The sequence below is a fragment of the Lepus europaeus genome, chromosome 11 (genome assembly GCF_033115175.1).
Source record: "Lepus europaeus isolate LE1 chromosome 11, mLepTim1.pri, whole genome shotgun sequence".
Lineage (NCBI taxonomy): Eukaryota > Metazoa > Chordata > Mammalia > Lagomorpha > Leporidae > Lepus > Lepus europaeus.
The window spans coordinates 70,171,281-70,190,909 of record NC_084837.1 but is presented as its reverse complement, the minus strand read 5'-3'; the positions used below and the strand labels follow the sequence as shown (position 1 = coordinate 70,190,909).

At 39.0% G+C, this 19,629-nt stretch overlaps 1 protein-coding gene across 1 annotated transcript in view; it reads left to right on the top strand.

The window, feature by feature from the left end:
- The window catches only part of FBN1 (fibrillin 1), a 259,408-nt gene that overhangs the window by 217,566 nt on the left and 22,213 nt on the right, over positions 1-19,629 (top strand). Inside the window, exons 45-54 of the mRNA XM_062205862.1 lie at positions 2,895-3,020; positions 5,544-5,660; positions 6,390-6,518; positions 7,427-7,546; positions 9,894-10,019; positions 14,253-14,402; positions 15,115-15,180; positions 15,422-15,538; positions 17,243-17,362; positions 18,396-18,518. Coding sequence (XP_062061846.1) covers positions 2,895-3,020; positions 5,544-5,660; positions 6,390-6,518; positions 7,427-7,546; positions 9,894-10,019; positions 14,253-14,402; positions 15,115-15,180; positions 15,422-15,538; positions 17,243-17,362; positions 18,396-18,518 — 1,194 coding nt within the window. The remainder of the gene's footprint in view (positions 1-2,894; positions 3,021-5,543; positions 5,661-6,389; positions 6,519-7,426; positions 7,547-9,893; positions 10,020-14,252; positions 14,403-15,114; positions 15,181-15,421; positions 15,539-17,242; positions 17,363-18,395; positions 18,519-19,629) is intronic.

Below are 19,629 nucleotides of genomic sequence, written 5' to 3'. Positions count from 1 at the left end.
AATGATTTTCTTATAATTTTTAAGTAATTAAAATCATTGTGTAGTTAGCAAAGAAATCAGGAAGAATGTGTTATTCTGCGTATGCTTCATTTCATAGTGAGTTTCCTGGATACTTTATGCATTTGTGAATGAAGCAACTCAGGGGAATATGGTCAGACTTTCCTTGGATTTCCTTGCCTGCCAGTGATTAAGTGGTAGGAAGTGCACTGCTCTCTGTAGGGTATTTTGCATTGTTTTATGAGACCTTGGTGGGAAGAGGGCGTAATAGCAGAACAAAAAATCACTTTGAGAATCAAGACTTGTTTTGTTGGGTTTAAAGGAACATGTGCAAGTATTTAGCATTTTGTCAGCAAAGCCGTTGTTACCCATGTATTAAAAATAGAGGACAGGAAAAGTAGGGACGTCTCTGATATGAACCACAATACACTAGTGAAACTTGGCATCGATACCACTTCCCTGCATTTTACTCTTAATTTATATTTCTTTGGACCTGGGTGAAATAATACCAGTCAAAACACAGAATGACTGATATATACTATCATAAAGGACTTGTCATTTCATACCATTTCACACTCAGGGAAGAAAGAGGGACAGAGCTATTTTATAGATCAAGACAAGATATCCAATCCATAGCCTGAGGAGGCTTAGCCTTATTTTCTTGTAGAATACTAACATAACAGTGTTAGCAGAGTAAGTGTTGTGGGTGAGTGTTGTTTGTAGCCAAAAGCTCAACTTCCCTCATTCGTTGACATCTTCAAAAGAAAGGGAATGTACTTGAGTTTTGCAGCATTTCAACCTCTAGTGCTGAAGGTTTCATTCCAGGATGTCTTCATTTACATTTACTTTAGATGAAGTTTGCGGTGCCTTTAAATGCTGTCCCATACTTGGAAGTGTGCAGGCATGTTGTGAAGTACTCGTCTTCACCTGTGTTTAAAAAGAGAAGAACCAAAACTCCCTCTTACTCATAAGACTTTTATTTGAATTACTAAATACATCATTTCAAGTCCAAACAATAGCTGACTATAGCAGCCATATTGTAATGAGAGATCTGAGAAAAGATTTAGCTACCTAAGTTCTGGGATGCTAATCTGACCTTGGGAGCTGCATGGTTACAGCAGAAGCACTCCCTTCTGAGATATCCTTGCCCAGCTAAAGACAAGAGGCATTTTCCTTCCAGCCACTTCCTCCTAGTTCCTCCCCCACACCACTCTTGTGCACTGGGGGAGGAGGGGTGCACCGACAGCTTTTTTTCCTCAGTAACCCATTCAACCCTCCTATCCCAATTTTTTGTATGATCTCCTGGGAGTTTTAAATCTTGGTGCTTGTATAAACCCAGTTTTCTGGTGTTAAAACAAGAGGAAAACTTCACAATCAAATTCTCTTGAGTTATAGCTTTCTATTCTACTAATAGAACCTCCATATTTCATTAAATTCTATCATGAAATAAGCAGTAGATGAGAGATGATTCTTAAGTGAAGACCCTTTAATGCTCTCTATTTCCTTATGCTACTCTGACATAAGGTCGGTCTGGTTGCCTACACACTCCCAGATCCAGTACTGCCCAAGGGTGCCAGTGGTTTGGGATATCATGTTAGACACTGACACCTGTCCTACTTCCTCAAGAACAACTCCTTTCATTGAGCTTGGGAGTGAAAATCAATTTCCTCTGACTATCTTGGGGAAATTCTGGTCATTTTAAACCTATTTTCTCAAATAGGAAACATATTTTGTTAAGTAGCTCTTTTACACAGGGTAGCAGTAACTCCTGAACTGCTCCATCTCAATTTCCCATCCAATGATGTAGTCATCCTCACTTTTAAAAGTTTGGTGATTCCTCAGCCCTAGCAAGAGGTAGTGATACAAATGGCAGCTAGAATACATGGGACAGAGAATATAGCTTTCCTCTGGGATGGGAAAGGTTATCTGTGCAGCAAAATGTATTCATTCCCAATTGCTGTTTCCTAGTGAATGCAGTATGTGAACAGCAAGTCTGGGTTTTCCCGTTAAGAACAGGATGCTCTACAGCATTTGCTGCAAAGATGACAGTGTATTTTCTTTTGTGAGAGTAGGAAAACCAGGACGATACAGCACTCTTCAGATTACATTTACTCTAAACTCAGTTTTGAGAGCTTTAGAAAAATCAGAGACACAAATAAGCATGTAATTACATTGTCTGCTAATTCATGCATTAAATTCTGCCCCTTAGCTAATCAGATTTCAGGAAAGCAACAAAGATTCAGTGGATAATAAATATAATTTAGAGCTTACAGACTGGCAGAAGCAAGTTGGGAGGGTTTTCCCTCAAATAAATATGAATAGAGAACAAAAACATCATTAGGATTATCCAGTGCTGCAGGAGCCATGTTGGACATGAAGGCATGGTTCAGATGGAGTAAAAGGTTATAGGACTAAGAACAATGAGATGGAACTTAAACAAGGGACAGCATGGCTTATCCATTAACAAAAACTTAACCTTAGCAATGTGATTTGTTTGATGTAAATTAACAGGAGCCATAAAAGTGCCCATGACTAGCAAATCTTGACTAGACAAAACATCTCAATTAATTCTACAGATCATGACACCACTTAGGCAGGTAATCAGCCAGAAAATCCTCCTAACTAGATTTTCTCCCCTCGCTACTTCCCAGTTTTCTCATCTTTCAGAACATTTTGGTTCCTGTCACTGGTTTTCATTCTTTCATGCATTATTATACTCTGAATCTCCTTCATAAATGAGAGTCTTAGCAGTTTTGAGGAAAAAGTAGGCATAATGCCAGTGTCCAGTTCACTAATTTAGCTTAGAGCTGGAGTTAATCCTAGAACAGTGCTTAGAAGTCAGTCATTCAACTAGATTTTGTTTCCATTGAAATGCTCAAGGTGCTTTTTATTTACAGATCGCAACGAATGTCAAGAAATCCCCAATATATGCAGCCATGGGCAGTGCATTGACACTGTTGGGAGTTTTTATTGCCTCTGCCATACAGGTTTTAAAACAAATGCTGATCAAACAATGTGTTTGGGTAAGTTTGTGTTATTTGCTTTTTCCCCTTCATCTCCTATTGGATAATGCATTTGCATCCAAATACTTATGAAATTTAACACTAAGTCTTGCAGTAGTTGTGTTGCTATTTACAGAATAAAAACACAGGCAACTGGACAGCTATAACATCTTATTTAATGTTAAGCAATCTGAACTTAATAAACTTCTTCCTTGATATGCATTTGATTAAGGAATAAATAGGAAAGGATTAAGAAACAAATTAATTTTTCTTAATGCTAATAGCCTATTATTCTTTTTAAATCTTGAATGAATTCCCATCATTAGAAAAGATTCAGTTTTTGAGTGTGAGAATGGGTATTTTTTTCTGGACAATCTGTAGTTTGGACCAGATCCTCAGAGGCAGATTTAGGGACTGGTGCTGTGGCATGGTAGGTAAATACACCACCTGCAGTGCCAGCATCCCGTTTGAGTATTAGTTCGAGTCCCGGCTGCTCCTCTTCCGATCCAGCTCTCTGCTATGGCCTAGAAAAGCAATAGAAGATGGCCCAAGTCCTTGGGCCCCTGCACCCATGTGGGAGACCTGGAAGAATCTCCTGGATCCTGGCTTCGGATGGGCGCATCTCCGGCCATTGTGGCCATCTGGGGAGTGAATCAGCAGATGGAAGACCTCTCTATTTCTCTCTGCCTCTACAGATCCTTTGATTTTTTTTTAAGATTTATGTATTTATTTTGAAAGTCCGAATTTCAAAGAGGGTTGGGGGAGAGACACAGAGATCTTCCATCTGCCGTTCATTCCCCAGATGGCAACAATAGCCAGGCCAAATCCAGGAGCTTCGTCTGGATCTCCCACATGGGTGGCAGGGGCCCAGACATGGGCCCATTTTCTGCTGCTTTCCCAGGCCATTTGCTAATGAGAACTGGATTGGAAGTGGAGCAGTCAGGACTCTGACCGGCACCCAAATGGAATGCTGGCACCTCAGGCAGCTGCTTACCCACTCTGCAACAACACTGGCCTCTACAGACCCTATAAAGGCAATAATAATAAAAATAAATAAATAAATAAAATAAAAAAGAAAGAAAGAAAAATATTTTTCTAGAGAAAAAAGCTCTGAATTTTAAATCTCTGCCTTGGTTTATTTTGTCAAGCTGTTGATTTAGAATAAACTTTATAACATGTAATCAATCTTCTCTCCTCTTCTTTCTTTTTCTACTTCAATGCAACACCCATTACATCTTTGGGGAACTTTTAGAACGTGAGTTAGTTTCACAGCTGAAGAAGAACAATCACTAGCGTAATGTTTAAACTGCTTGTCTTTGGCTTTAACTGGATTCGTCCATGAGGGAACATTCTCATACAGGTTTGTCTACCCTGGAGTAATGACACATTTGAAGCTGAAGCAGCATGATCATCCTGGCTCATCACCCTTGCATAGCCATTAGAAATTACCCAACTTTCTCCTTCCATCTGGATTTTATGGAATCCCTTAACAAAGAACCTGCCCAACCAAAGAGCTTCACCAACATGGCTGAAAATCGATCAGTTGATTGATGGCATAGTGACTCCTCTGGATATAGTCTTCACACACACTCAATTAGACTCATTTTGAGGTCAGAAATAGCTTCCTGATTTGGGTTCACAAATAATCTATCTTCATGTCCAAAATCTGGACAGGAAGAAAATCATACATATGATCATACCGTTCTGGCATCCTTAGTTTTTTTTAACCTTCCACTCCTTCTCTATCCCTTCATCCTTGCCCTTTCTTTTTGTGTCTCTTTCTTTCAGATCAGCAATATCAAATGTCTTCCATTGAAATTGTTAATTTCCTCTTAGCTGCTGTGGCTAGTTGCAAAGACACAAAGATACTAAGATAGCTCTATGAAATAGTGAAAGAGAAAATTCATAAGCCAATAAAAAGAAATAATATTGGAAGAATGCACAAGAGAACCAAATAGAATGTCATCACATTAGGTTAGTTCAGAAAAAGGAGATAATTATCATTGTTGGAAGTTGTATGTTTAAGAAGTGACTTGGAAAAGTGAAAGGATGTCTAAAGTGGCAAGTGAGCTAGAAAGCAAAGTTATTTTGTTGTTGATTTCAGGGTAATGCCAGGTGAGTCACTACTTTTTGGTAAATTGGAGTGAGAATCTTAGAGGCTAAAGTGTGCCAAAGGTGGCAACAAATCAAGACCCAGATGAGCACAGAATTTTTTCCATTTTCAAGTGAAAATATTTGAGAAAAGTGGCAAGGGTGGAGAATTCTAGAAGTAAATAGAATAAAATAATTCTTGTCCAGTTCTCATGTCCTTAGCTTGCCTCCTTTCACATTCCAACCATGAATAGGATGGATTCCCAAGGTTTAGAACTTTGCCTCTTGCTGGTTTCTCACTATCACTGGTGGAGCTAATACTGACACCCACAAGTTCTCAGGCTACATGTGAGATTTTGTGAACCCCAAAATGCTTTCTTACTCCCCGTAGTAACTACAAAAGTGCTTTTTCCACTAGTAATTATGTTTCTCTGTGGACTGTGTTCCTACTAGACATAAATGAGTGTGAAAGAGATGCCTGTGGGAATGGAACTTGCCGAAACACGATTGGCTCCTTCAACTGCCGCTGCAACCACGGTTTCATCCTGTCTCACAACAATGACTGTATAGGTGCGTGTGCAAAATTGTTCACTGCCAAAGCAAGTCAGTTTTACGTGTGTTCTTTAGAATTAGCATCACCTCTAGTGTGCTGGCTGTCTTGTAAAATAGACGCCATTTTATGCATAACAGTTGGTCATAGATCTTGTAAGATATAATGTGCTAATTAAGTATCAAATCTAGTAACTATTACTATGATTACAATGTTCATGAGCATCTATAATTTTTTATTCTTTGTATAGAAATTACATGATTCAGGAACAATGTTGACATTCTTGTCCAGATGACTCACTGTAGTCTCTTAAAAGAAATAAATTACTAAATCTATAAAATCGCCCATGTAAAACATGCTAGGCAACAGTAATAAACTAAATTTTTTCTGTGCTAGAGATTAATGTTTTATACTGCTGATTGCAAGAATATTAAATAATTCATTCAGCTGAATTGTGTGTTAGTAAATCGGTTTTAGCTTTTCAAAAATCAAAGATAATCAAGGTGACACATATAAATTCTCATATAGATGATCAGTTTCTAACAGAATCATGTAATCTTGTTGTTAGTTTTGGATAGGTGCTTAAAGCCAGGTCTATTGTTACAAGTTAAATTTGCATTGTAATCTCCTAGATTTGGCAGAGCCAGCAAAAGCCACTGAAGCTCAAAATAAGTATATTTTCCCCATAGAGCATTGTTGGGATTATGACATTTTCATTGGAATTTATTAGAGGTTTTTGTTTTTGGCAGATGTTGATGAATGTGCAACTGGAAATGGGAACCTTTGCAGAAATGGCCAGTGTATCAATACGGTGGGCTCCTTCCAGTGTCAGTGCAACGAAGGCTACGAGGTGGCTCCGGACGGGAGGACCTGTGTGGGTAAGTGCAGGGCTGCAGAGAGCCAGGATACAGTGTGCCCGGAGGTCAGACTGTGTGTCCCCATCCTGATCCTTCCTTCTGGAAGTCTGCAAGAAAAATCAGAGTAGGACTAACTGATCCAACCTATAAGGCCTTTGTGTGTGTGTCTGCACACACACATGTGATACACTTATATGTCGTATATAATCACTTTCCCTTATTTCTTTTTCTTTTTCTTTTTTTTTCTTTTTTTTTTTTTGACAGGCAGAGTGGACAGTGAGAGAGAGACAGAGAGAAAGGTCTTCCTTTTTGCCGTTGGTTCACCCTCCAATGGCCGCCGCGGTAGCGCGCTGCGGCCGGCGCACCACGCTGATCCGGTGGCAGGAGCCAGGTGCTTCTCCTGGTCTCCCATGGGGTGCAGGGCCCAAGGACTTGGGCCATCCTCCACTGCACTCCCTGGCCACAGCAGAGAGCTGGCCTGGAAGAGGGGCAACCGGGACAGGATTTCTAAAAATTAAGTCATTGTACTCAGAGAGGAGTTATATTTAACAGTCAAGTAGTTAAATTGTTCTGTCAACACTTGTGATTCCATCCCTGTTTTTTCCTTTAAAATACTGTTTTGTAAACTACTATTTAATCTTTCAGGTGTCCTCAAAATCTTCATACTCACTTTTCATGTTACAGTTTGCTATAAATGCTTAATTGTTGTCAGGTAAAATAAAATGTATTTGTTAGATTGTATACTTTTGAAACCTGATAAAGCTTACTTTTATTATCATTTATCTTTCTCCTCATCAGAATTTTGTCTACTTTAATTAGCTTTACATATTTCTTTGATTTAATTCCAGTTTCTTTGAATTTTGTTTGCTTAACAAAAATCATACCAATGGGCACCTCTTTCTTATTTTTTTCCTTTTCTATCTTTGCAGACATCAACGAATGTCTTCTAGAGCCTGGAAAATGTGCACCGGGTACCTGTCAAAACTTGGATGGGTCCTATAGATGCATTTGCCCACCTGGATACAGTCTGCAAAATGACAAGTGTGAAGGTAGGAGAGCTATCGATGTTTGTAAATGGGCAGTACTGGTCACTGCACTGGAATTACCAAGCCAGAGGGTTTTTTGTTTTTTTGGGTTTTTTGCTTGGTGTCTTCATTTTTTAATATTTTATCAGAAACAAATCCAAGGGCAAAAGATATGATTTGTAGCCTCATCTTTCTGGCCCAGATGAGAGAACAGCTCATTCTGTGTCAGTCTCTAGTAATTATTTTGCTCTGTGTGTATAGCTGGCCATACAGTCTTGACCTTGTTCCACAAAATTTTATATGGCTTATAAAAATTCCGTATCTCACTTCAATTATTCCTGAAGTACGTGTTTTTAAATGGCAGTAGTTTGCAACTGATTTAAAATCAACTGATTGCAACTGATTTAAAATCACTAAGTGCTCACATTCAAGACTGAGTATGGTTATATGACTTGTCTATGTTGTTTTCACCTATAGAGTAGTAGAAATGTGTTATTACAAATACATTTTCAAAAAATGTATAGTATTGCATTCCTTTGATTTCAACACATATGTCATGACATTGAGTGAAAGACATTAAATTACCAGATCTCCATAAATAAATAGAAGTGAAAAAACTTTCGAGAAGTCACCTAGCTCATGCCTTTCCCTTTAAACAGATCTGTATCTAATCCACAGTGAATGATAATTTTCTGCACTTTTAACATGTCAATGTGAAATTTTATACATCCAAATTAAAAAAGCAAAGGATTGATGCTTTAAACAGAAGTACAAATGAAAACTATTATTTTACTTTTATTAATGATTGGTTTTATTTGTTCCATGATGAATATGTAATTCCCCTAAAAGGAAAACAATGGAGATATATAGAAATAAAAACATTTTTCAAATGGTGAATAAGTATTCCAGTTCTACACTCTTTGTCCCCATTCATAAGAGGTTGGCACCTACAGGTTTATTTCTGCCACAAGTGAAGGAATCATAATAATGATGACAAAAACAAATATTTGACCATTTTTACAAAACTTAATTTTTTTGTTAAGAAAATATTGCATGTGGAGGTAGAAAGAGTGTGAGAATGGAGTAATTTGATCATCAACAGTGGTTTGGATTCATCAATGAGCCACAGGTTTCATGACACAATTATAAATGCAACCTTCTACCACAGAATGAGGGAAAAGCTGATTTTGCATTGTCCATAATCACTGTGCATTCCACATTTCTAGAATAACTCATTGTGATATTTACAATTTTAAGTCAAGATAATGGAGTTAGTTTCGTAACTTTTTCTTGGTTGGATCTCTTGAGAATAAATTGTGTAAGTGAATACATTTTAGTGTGGGTAGAACTCTTTTCACAAACATGTCAAAGTAAAGAGCCCCAAGATACAAGAGATATTTTGTGTTTTGTTGGAAAACAAAATGTTTTCATAAACATAGTATGACTCAGAGTTAAGACTTACCACTTTCTGCACTACAAATTCCTACTGAAAGTCAGGGGAGAGATGGGTGAGTTAGCAGAATAGAGTGGCCATACTTTTCCATAAGTTGGGTGATCAAATAATTAATGACCAAACCAAGACAATTTTAAAAGTGAAAAAGGGCACTAATAGTGAAGTTAGGTCAACATGCATAAGCAGGAACTCTTCTAGGCAAAGTAGGACTATTCAAACTTTGCTGCAGACCACCCTTGTGGGAGCTAAGATTCGTTCGTATGCTGAAGAAAACTTGCCACAATTCTAACTGTATCAGGTCCTCTTATCTCTCAGAAGAAAGAAAAAGCAACATGCAAATCAGAGTTAAGAGCTTCATCTTTTGTGCTGTCTTTAGTTTGTACTACAGAGGGGTGTACTTACCTTTGTGAGCATTTGTGTCCTTGTAAAATTCATAGTTCTAGGGCTTTAGAATAGGGTATTGGGAGAAGCTCTGTGGATGGGTGCACAGGCCTGCATGTCACATCGATTGGCTGGCTGTTGACACAGTTTACATCACAGCTTTTCTGCTTACTGTGCAGTGGTGCAGTGGGACTCTGGAGTTTCTTGTTTCTTTCCTAGCCTAGGATTGCATAAAATTACTCTAGGTTTTCTGATCAGCCAAGCAACTCAGTCCAAGTAAGAGAAGTTTATCACTGCACTCCTTAGAAGGTGCTTGCAGATTCCATTTTTACATCAGGAGGTTTCAAAACTAAATTTTTTTTAAAAATCACCACAGCTTAAAAATTGATACAGGAAAATGTCATTGAGATATGGAACAATAACTTCATTATTTGAATGGTTTTAAAACTGCACTGTCGTTTGTCCTCTACCATTTTGCATCTGGTACCTGATGTTGTCTCTGTTGTGTTTTGACTTTGACACATGTAATTCTTGTAGATATTGATGAGTGTGTGGAAGAGCCAGAAATCTGTGCGCTGGGCACATGCAGTAACACTGAAGGCAGCTTCAAGTGTCTGTGTCCAGAAGGGTTCTCCTTGTCCTCCACTGGAAGAAGGTGCCAAGGTAAATGTCTTTGAAGCCTTCGGACTTTCATTACTCTGTGTTTATTTGGTGTGGTCTTACGTTTTAAACATGGCACAGCTCCGACTCATTGTGAACGAGAAGATGGCGAATTTTCATTCACCCAGAGGTCTAATGATTACCAGATGTCAGGAGGTTTGTTTCTACTTTTAAGGTTAAAAACTCATCCATCAAGTTATGGTTGCTTATACAACTCTCTTGGCACCTCAGCCTGTCTCTCCTCTAAGAACACAGATGGTGATGGGCCCAGCCATGGGGGGTCACTATGAGCCACTGGAACAACAAAGCAGGAGGAGGGGGAGTCAGTGGGGCCCTCCCTGCCTCAGAAGAAGTAACCTGCTTCGTTGTGAGCCAAACCCAGACTTCCAGACAGAAAAATCACAGCTCAAACCATGATCCCGCTGGTAGATGGTGCCCATCCCTTATAGCTCAGGTTCTCTAAGGAAACAGAAAAATAAATGTACAGTGACTAAGAGCCTTGCTGGGTCACAGTCCATTTTCAGGAAAAATATTTGTCAACTGTTTCAGTAAAGATTGTTAGGGATTTGCCAGGTTGACTTTCCAAAAACAAAACAAAACAAAACAAAAAACATCAAAAGGAGTCTGAACTTCAGTATAACACAGAATGTGCTTAAGTTCCAGAAACCTGGTTAGATGTTCCTAAAACTGCAATCTGATGTGGCTATCTACTTATTCAAAATAGTCTATTGAGTTCTGGTTGGGGGTGGGGTAGGAGTGGCATACAAATACACATACAGATGCATTTTCTACCAGTGTTTTTGTTGTTGGATTGTTATTATTTTGTTGTTGGGTTGGGATTTTTGTGTGTGTGTGTGTGTGTGTGTAGGTTTGTTCCCCTGTTAGCAAATGAGAAGCACTGGATATTATTTAAGTTTCCAATGCTGGATTTGGGGCCCAAGATCTGCCATTTTTAGCCTGGAGTAATTCATTTAATCTCTGGGATGCTCTGTTTCTTCATTTTAAGCAATAACAGCTTCCCAAATGAATCCTACTGAATATATATAGACTCTTGTTATTGTTATTATAATTGCCTGATTAACTTCTTTTCAACTGGGCATTTTAGAAACAAGGAGAGAGTGTTCGATCTTGTAGAGCTGTTAAAGAGTTAAGTACATCTTAGAGTGGTGGTAGTGAAGTGGGTGCTTAATTCAAATGGCTATTCTGTCCATGTAGTGCAGACCAGCTAGATAAATTCATACTCCTTCTCCCTTGTTTTTGTGTGCCTTTGGCTTGGCCTGAGTTTGGAAAGAAAGCAGTGAGAAACCAGGTGTGAATCTGCCGATGTGGCAGGCCAGAGGAAACTCTTCGGCTATTAATTCAATTTGCACTGGCCTGTCACAGAGAGCAAGCTAGCACTGCAGGAAGAATCAGCCCAGCTGTGAGCAGCCCAGACACATGCTCGGCTCCAGGAAGCAGAGCCAGCATTGAGGAATGCAAGCAGCAAAAGTGACTTTCTTGTAGTTCTGATGAAATTCCAGGGGTCATTAAGGGTCCTTTGCAGGTGGACTGGTAAACAGGCATCCTGACGAGCCCTGGTTAATATGTGTGGGTGAACAGGGCTCTCTTTTCCACTGCAAGGCATCTTTGATTAATAAACCAATTCTACAGAATCACCACAAGCAAAAGTAAATTTCCCACAGAGTGCAGATTTTGTTGGAGCCAGGAAATTAAAAGCTGGGTTTTTCTTGTAAGATGAAAAATTAGGAGTCAGATTTCTATTGCCCACGAAATGAGAAAATTCCACAGAACCATGGCTTATGTTTCTGTAGTAGCAATGCTGTGGACTCAGATGGACAGGCCCTGGCCTAGAAGACCACAGGTATCAATTGACCACTCCCACTTGCAAAATTTAATTAATGGAATTTGTCACTGAGACTGACTTGAAACCTCATGCGATTAAGTCTCAGTCTAATGCCAAGTATATTTTTTCAAGATTTATTTATTTATTTATTTATCTTAAAGGCAGAGTTACAGAGATGCAGAGGCATAGAAAGAGATAGGGAGAGAGGGAGAGAGAGGTCTTCCATCCACTAGTTCACTCCCCAAATGGCCACAATGGCCAAAGTTGGGCTGATCTAGAGCCAGGAGCTTCTTCAGAATCTCCCACGCGTGTGCCCAAGTGCTTGGGCCATCTTTCACTGCTTTCCCAGGCCAAAGCAGAGAGCTGGATTGAAAGTGGAACCAGCTGGGACTGGAACAGGTGCCCATATGGGATGCTGGCACTGCAGGCAGTGACTTTACCTGCTACACCACAGCACCGGCCCCTGCCAAGAATATTTTTTAGGGGTAGATAGGGTAGGGGAGACAAGGCCAGGGTCTGGAACAAGATTAGTGACTAAAGGAAAAGAAAGTGAGAATTTCTGCACACCAGTATTGAACACAAATGTCTATAGACTAAAAGAAACACTACAAACTGGAAAACAAAGGAGAGTTCAGTTTCAGTATATTTAGTGAAACATTTTTGTGAATACTTACTGAATTATACTTAAGATAGTTGTATGCATAATAAAACAAGATCAATAAATGCAAAAGATTGAATGTGACAAAGAACTTGAGGAATGAAAGAAATAAAAAGGTGTTCTACAAGAAATGATAGTTTGGGAAATCTTCGAGTTTCTCAGCAAAGGAAATATTTGGGTAGCAAATATGTTGCATGACAAGGACCTTGACCTCCGGAAGGGTAGTTCAATGAAAGGTGCCTGCCATGAGAGACGTGGAAGTGTTGTAGAAACTAGAGATGATTGATTTATATTGAAGAGTTGAACAAGTTCATCAAAGAGGCCAGCTGGATTTGACCTAAGGAGCTTGGCAAATATAATACACTAGACCAGATAGCTAGATAGAGATAATTTTTAACTTCAATACATGGAATCTTTTCCTGTTATCTTTGGCAACGTGGTAACCTTACACTCTGTCCCATGTCATGAAATCAAAGCTGGTGAAACTGTCTTAATAGGAAGGCAATGGGTGGCTGTGATAGTTTGCTTCCTGGGACTGAAAGACAGTAGCTGGAGGAAATGAAAAAGGCAGAGGTGGTCAGACATAAAGAAAGAGGAACTGTGCAAAGTGGATACAAAAGCCTTTTCTTACAATCTGTCAATTTTAGCCTCTGTAAGAGAGAGGAGTTTTGTAATTCTTCGGAAGTCACATTTGAGGGAAAACACACCCCAGACCCTGGATGAGCTCACTTTTTAGAGTCACCAGTTTGTTCTATAAGAAGTAGAAAGTTTCCAAGCCTATGTCAAGCAATGTTGGAGAATTTTGCAGGAAGTAGGTGCCATTTTCCTTATGTAGCCACCAAACAATAATTGATATTAAAAATATATTTTATTAAAATATAAATATTTAATTTAATTTAAAATTATAATTTAAAATTATAATTTAAAATATGTTTTATTAAAATATAAATATTTAATTTAATTTAAAATTAAATTAAATATTTTAATTAAAATATATATTTGAAAGACAAACTGTTGTACTCCCTCCCACCCGCAGACCCCTGTCTTCCTCTTGCCTTCCCTTCCTCTGTTGAGCTCAGCAAGCTTCTGTCAAAAATATAATATTGACATGACATGTGTATGTTTATATAAAATCTGCAAAAAAGCCCCACTTGTGTTTGTAGCAGACAACTTCACGAACAGCTGCTTCAGTGACATGTCCTTGTGGTGTGTTTTCTACACAGTTGCTGGTTCTTTATTTGACTTTGGTGATCTGGGGTTTGATTTTGGTTTCAGGACTTAGAGGTCATAGAATCAATGCCAAAGTGTGATATCTCAATAATGATTCAAACTAGCAGGGCTCCCTTACTCCAGAGTGCTTATTAACCCATGTAGGTAGAGCAATCAATGAAGGGGTCTTATGAATGATTCTGTCTGTGAGTGTTCCAATCCTGAAGTCACGATGGATTTCAGATTTGAAAAATGACAGTATTGGACTTTATTTTCGACATCAGAATATTTTAAAGTATTGGCTAAAATAAGAAATGAGAAAGTAAGAGCCCCATTGATTTGTTCACTAGGTCTCACTATAAAAGTCACCTGTGACTTTAGTGATGTCAGCTCAGTTACTCTTATAATCACTGAAGGTGTTGTGCTGGAGAGAATACATTTGCTAGCGTGCTCTGTTTCTTATTCATTACGCTAAGAAAGATCCAGTAGGAAAGCAACTCAAGAGTATCATGAATTTATGCTGCAGATTTGCGAATGAGCTACTGTTACGCAAAGTTTGAAGGAGGAAAGTGTTCATCACCCAAGTCCAGAAATCACTCCAAACAGGAATGCTGCTGTGCCTTGAAGGGGGAAGGCTGGGGAGACCCCTGTGAGCTGTGTCCCACTGAACCTGATGGTATGTCTGACATCTGCGGTCTCTTTGAGCCTTTCAAGGCATAGGTGGGCCATGAAATATGATTGTAGGCCTCCCCTTTATTTTAAAAGATTTATGTATTTTATTTGAAAGGCAAAGTTACAGGGTGGAGGCTGCGGGGCGTGGCGGGTGTTGGAGAGATGTCTTCCATATGCCAGTTCACTCCTCAAACAGCTGCAGCAGCCAGGGTTCAGCCAGGCCAAAGCCAGGAACCTGGAACTCCATCCTGTATTCCACATGGGTGGCAGGGGCCCACACATTTGGTCCAAGAACTGCTGCTTTCCCAGGTGCATTAGCAGGAACCTGGATCAGAAGTGGAGCAATTGAGACTCAAACTGACACTCTAATGGAATGCTGGTGTTGCAGGCAGCAGCTTAACCAGCTGATTAAGCCAGCCTTGATTGTGGGCCTTAAAGACTGTAAGACCACTTAATTGAAAGTCTAATAAGAGTACTCACTGAAAATGATTTTATCCCAGGAGCTAGTTAGTTGTTTTCTTTTTGAGCTGTGTTAGGAATCAGAGCTCCCCAAGGGACTGGCATCACACCTTTGGGAGTCTTGTTGGCTTCCCCCGGTTTCTGGGCTTGTCCTGTTCATCATTTCTCAGTATGTGCAGCATGTGGTCATTGCCTGGGGAGAAGCTGTGACTGATTGCCTTGGAGCTACCTATTAACCAGTGTGTGTCTCACTGCAGAGGCTTTCCGTCAGATCTGTCCCTATGGAAGTGGGATCATCGTGGGGCCTGATGACTCTGCGGTTGGTGAGTAGCCTGTGCTACATTCTCAGCATTTCTGAATATCCTCAACCAGCCCCTTCGTTTCCCTTTTCCCAGTCATTTTTAGTCCTCCGCATCTAATTTGAAACATTAAGCTCTGCTTTTTTTTCATTTCATGTGGATACCAGTTGTATTGTGATATTAGATACTTTAGCGGTTTAAATCCTGAAACGATCAGAGTTAGCCTTAATGTTTTTTAAAGGCTTTTTTTCCTCCTTTTTTTAAGATATGGATGAGTGCAAAGAACCTGATGTCTGTAAGCACGGGCAGTGCATCAACACGGATGGCTCCTATCGCTGCGAGTGTCCCTTTGGTTATATTCTAGAAGGCAATGAGTGTGTAGGTGAGTAATAAGTGAGTTTCTTCCATCAGGATTTTACACATCAGAAATCAAGCCATCGAGTACTCACATCTGGATGTTTATGTATTGAGATAGGACTTAAGTAAGTTTCACCCATCCATTCAGGTATCCTTGCTTAGAACACTAGCTGAGTCACCTTCCTGTGCCAGGCTAAGCACAGTGAGGGGCTAAGCAGTGAACAAAGCAGATGAGGTGCTTGTAGGTGAAATTAGGAAACGAAATTGTTAATGGCATAATCTTATTCTTTATATTAGTGTATAAAATACAAAACTTAATTTGCATTTCATTACATGTAGTGATATGAAAGGTTATGTTATCCAGTATGAATCCTCCTTGTTTTAACTCTGTTATTAAAATTTCAAAGAATGGCTCCCATGGCCTCCCTTTGAACCTTAATCTATACTAAACTCAAATTACATCCAAGCATCACATTTCTTTATCTAAAATTCTAAAACAATTTGACATAAACTGAATTAATAATTGCATTACCTATGAGGTTTGTCTGTATAGATTACAAAGTTCTCTTTGTACACAAGGAATCAAGATGTAAGAATTTGATCCCCAGGTATCAGAGCTCCAGCAATATCTTTATCTTTTCTAGACTTTAGAATATAATGCTTTTCAGGCAAGCTCTAAAAGTCAGTAATAATGTGGTTTTTATTAACATGAAGAAGAAATAATATTCTTAACAGGGCAATGTGGTTTAATAGCAGAACAAAAGCAAGTTTGTCAATGTTTTCTTTTGGACTCTGTAGTTAATTCTGTTGTTTACGTGCAAGATGGGCCACCTCACTTGGCGCTCTACCACACCCTCTTACCTTCACTTTCAGACTTCAGAACCCACGGGTAAAACGTAACCCTTGACAGCAGTCCATCACCCTCCTATGCCTTAGATAGCTAAAATATCAATGTTAGTTCTCAAAAATCTTCCTTTCCAAAGGGAAGATATTCTCCCCCAAGGGATGTATCAGAACAGTGAGAGTCCTAGGTGGATGGCTTAGGAGGCACATATAATTTTTAGATCTCCATGGTAAGATGTGTCCTTTCTCTACAGATATTTAGGGGGGGTCATACCCTAAACATATTTTTTCCTATCCTTTCTTTTGCCTGATGTGAGCCATCTGGTTTCAACAGAATCAACAAAATCTACTTGAATCTTGGTTTTAGCCAGCGTATTAATTCTGCTTAACCTCTGATCTCTGATTTTGTGTAAGTTTAGTCTTCTATTTTATATCTGGCAAGAATCCACCATGTTTAAAGCTTCTTGGAGAGTGATGTAATGAAAGGCCAAACTGGATATATATTGCTAGCTTTAAACAAGCACATATTTTCAGCTGGTTGTAAGAACCTTTTTTAACCATTAGAGCATCTACTCCCAGTAGTAGATTTACTTCTTCATAAAGTGGGAGGTGGGAGAAATTCATAGAGAGGCGCTTTTTTATAGGGGCTGGAAGTCTTATGTACTGGCAATCTCACTTCCATTGCAACTGAGCAAGTCAAATTTCACATCTATAAACCCAAGATAATAAGACATATGCACCCCTTTCTTGCAAGAACAGAATGAGAATTAATCAAGATGTTACAAGTCAAAGTGCTCTGATAGAATGAAAGGTATTATCTGACTGCAAGCATGTTTTATCTCAATTCATCCTGGATGACTGTGAACCCACTTCTGGTCACTTACAGATACTGATGAGTGTTCTGTGGGCAATCCTTGTGGAAATGGAACCTGCAAGAATGTCATTGGAGGTTTCGAATGCACCTGTGAGGAAGGATTTGAGCCTGGTCCTATGATGACATGTGAAGGTAAGTCTGTTAAACACAGAATTGCTGGTTATGTATGAGCCATGGGAACAGTTGATTGATTATAATCCTAAATATTAAATGCCATTCTGGGTTTATAGAATGAAGGACATCTGGGCCAGATTAGCCATGCCATCATTTCTTTTCTGTGTGGCCTCCTCTCTGCAGAGAATCTAAGATCTAGGTGGCCCAGGGCACAAGTTAGGCTGTAAAGCACATAGAACTCTTGTTGGGGTGCACCTACTAATTATTCTTGGATACAGCTCCTGTCTGTTCACTGACTTCTTTCTAATTTTCTAATTCTCTTCTTTCTCTTTTTCTTCTTTCTCTTCCTTTTCTTCTCTCATTTTCTCCTCTTTTCTATTCATAGACACATTTGTATACAGAGATAACCACTAGCATTCTACAGCCATCTGGAGGCAATCATAACAAAAGAGGTTGCCTGTGTCATATAAGCACCTGAAAACTGTCAATCAGTATGCCTGGTAAGATGCATGGAAAGGAGGAAGAGGAAGCGAGCCTCCAGCACGGTGGTTGTCAGGGAGTGGTCTCTGGACCAAGCTGCATCAGCATCATCTGGGAACTTGCTAGACATTCAGATTTTCAGGCCTCATTCCAGATCTCTTGAATCAGAAATCCGTAAGGGTGGGGCTTAATAATCTTCTAGAAGATCTTACACTCTCAAGTTGAGATCCCTGGGCCTAAGGAAAGAATGGAGAGGAAGTGAAGCTAGAGGGTGAAGTTGGTGTTAAGTTTTCAGAAAGTCTTCCATATGTAGAGAGACCTACAATGTCTCTAAATAACCCTTAATAATTATAACAGGAAAACAAGCATAGACTGAGACTGTATTGGGAGACCCAGAATAAGTGGCCATCTTGTTTACACAATATAACGACAATAACTCGTTTTGTAATTCTCTAGAAATCAGAAACTGCTTATACCATATGGAAAACAATGAAGCACTTGAACTTTTTGCAAAATTATGTGACTTTTTAAAATATATCACCCACTATTTTCTTATTTCCTTCTGCTGCAGATATAAATGAATGTGCCCAGAATCCTCTGCTCTGTGCCTTCCGATGCGTAAACACTTACGGGTCTTATGAATGCAAATGTCCCGCTGGATATGTCCTCAGAGAAGACAGGAGGATGTGCAAAGGTGAGACATCTTTCTTCAAAGTCACCTAAGCCAGGGAGCTCTGACTCCACCTACAAAGCTTCCTTTAAGACAGGAGGGCTGAGGATTGCAGAACATGGAGAGTCCATGGGTAATACGGGGGTTGTTACTGCCACCTTTCCCCTAAACTGATGCATAAAGCATCCAAAACAGGGTGAGGGGGTTCACTCTAGTGGTTCACTGTGCATTGCCTGCCTCCAGCATTCCGGTCATTGTACAAGATGTGAAGATAGAATAGGACCCACACACAAGAAACTCAATATGAAGTTGTTGACACAAAGATAATAAATAATCATAATGAGGTATGATAAATGTTATGAGGGTTATGTACACAAAATGCTCAGAAAATACAAGAGAAGAGGTATATGAGAATACCTTTGTAAAGGGTTATTGTATTCTAAGAATGGATTGACAGATGGAATCTATTTTAGCTAAAGAATTTGCATTAAAAATGCTTACTGTATTACCTGCAATTTAGAAAACACTGGGCTGGGCTCTTTTATACAAACTTGGGTAATCACGGAGCTTGCCCGTGGAGGGCTCTCTGATTTACTTCTCCTCCCAAGTTCTTACATGAGCAGACACCTGCTCTCTCAGGATGCCTTCAGTGCAGTTTTGCTGGAGGGTGGGGAAATTTCCTGAGATCTCCTCATCATATGCCTAAGAAAGTCCAAATGTCTCAGCTAAGAGCATTTCAGAGTGAATGATACACAGGGAAGGAAATGCAGCAGGACAGAAAGTGAAGAGTGAGGAAACCCAACTCACCCCAGAAAGAAAAAAAATTAAGAATCATTAGAAAATTTCTGCCAATGCCTTTCTTTTCCTCAAAGTATAAAAACAAAGCTTTTATTATAGAAAGATTATTCCAAAATATATTAATATTATTATGTTAAAACAATGTCATTATATATTCTTTTGTTAAAATTATTATATAATAGAAGTTTTGGTTTATCAGTATATTATAATCCATTATAGTGTTATGTTGTGATTATAATGTTTATATTATCATATATTTCCATTATAATGCTATTATAATGATTATATTATATTATAAATTATTGTATTATAATTATATAAGACTCCTTAATTTCAT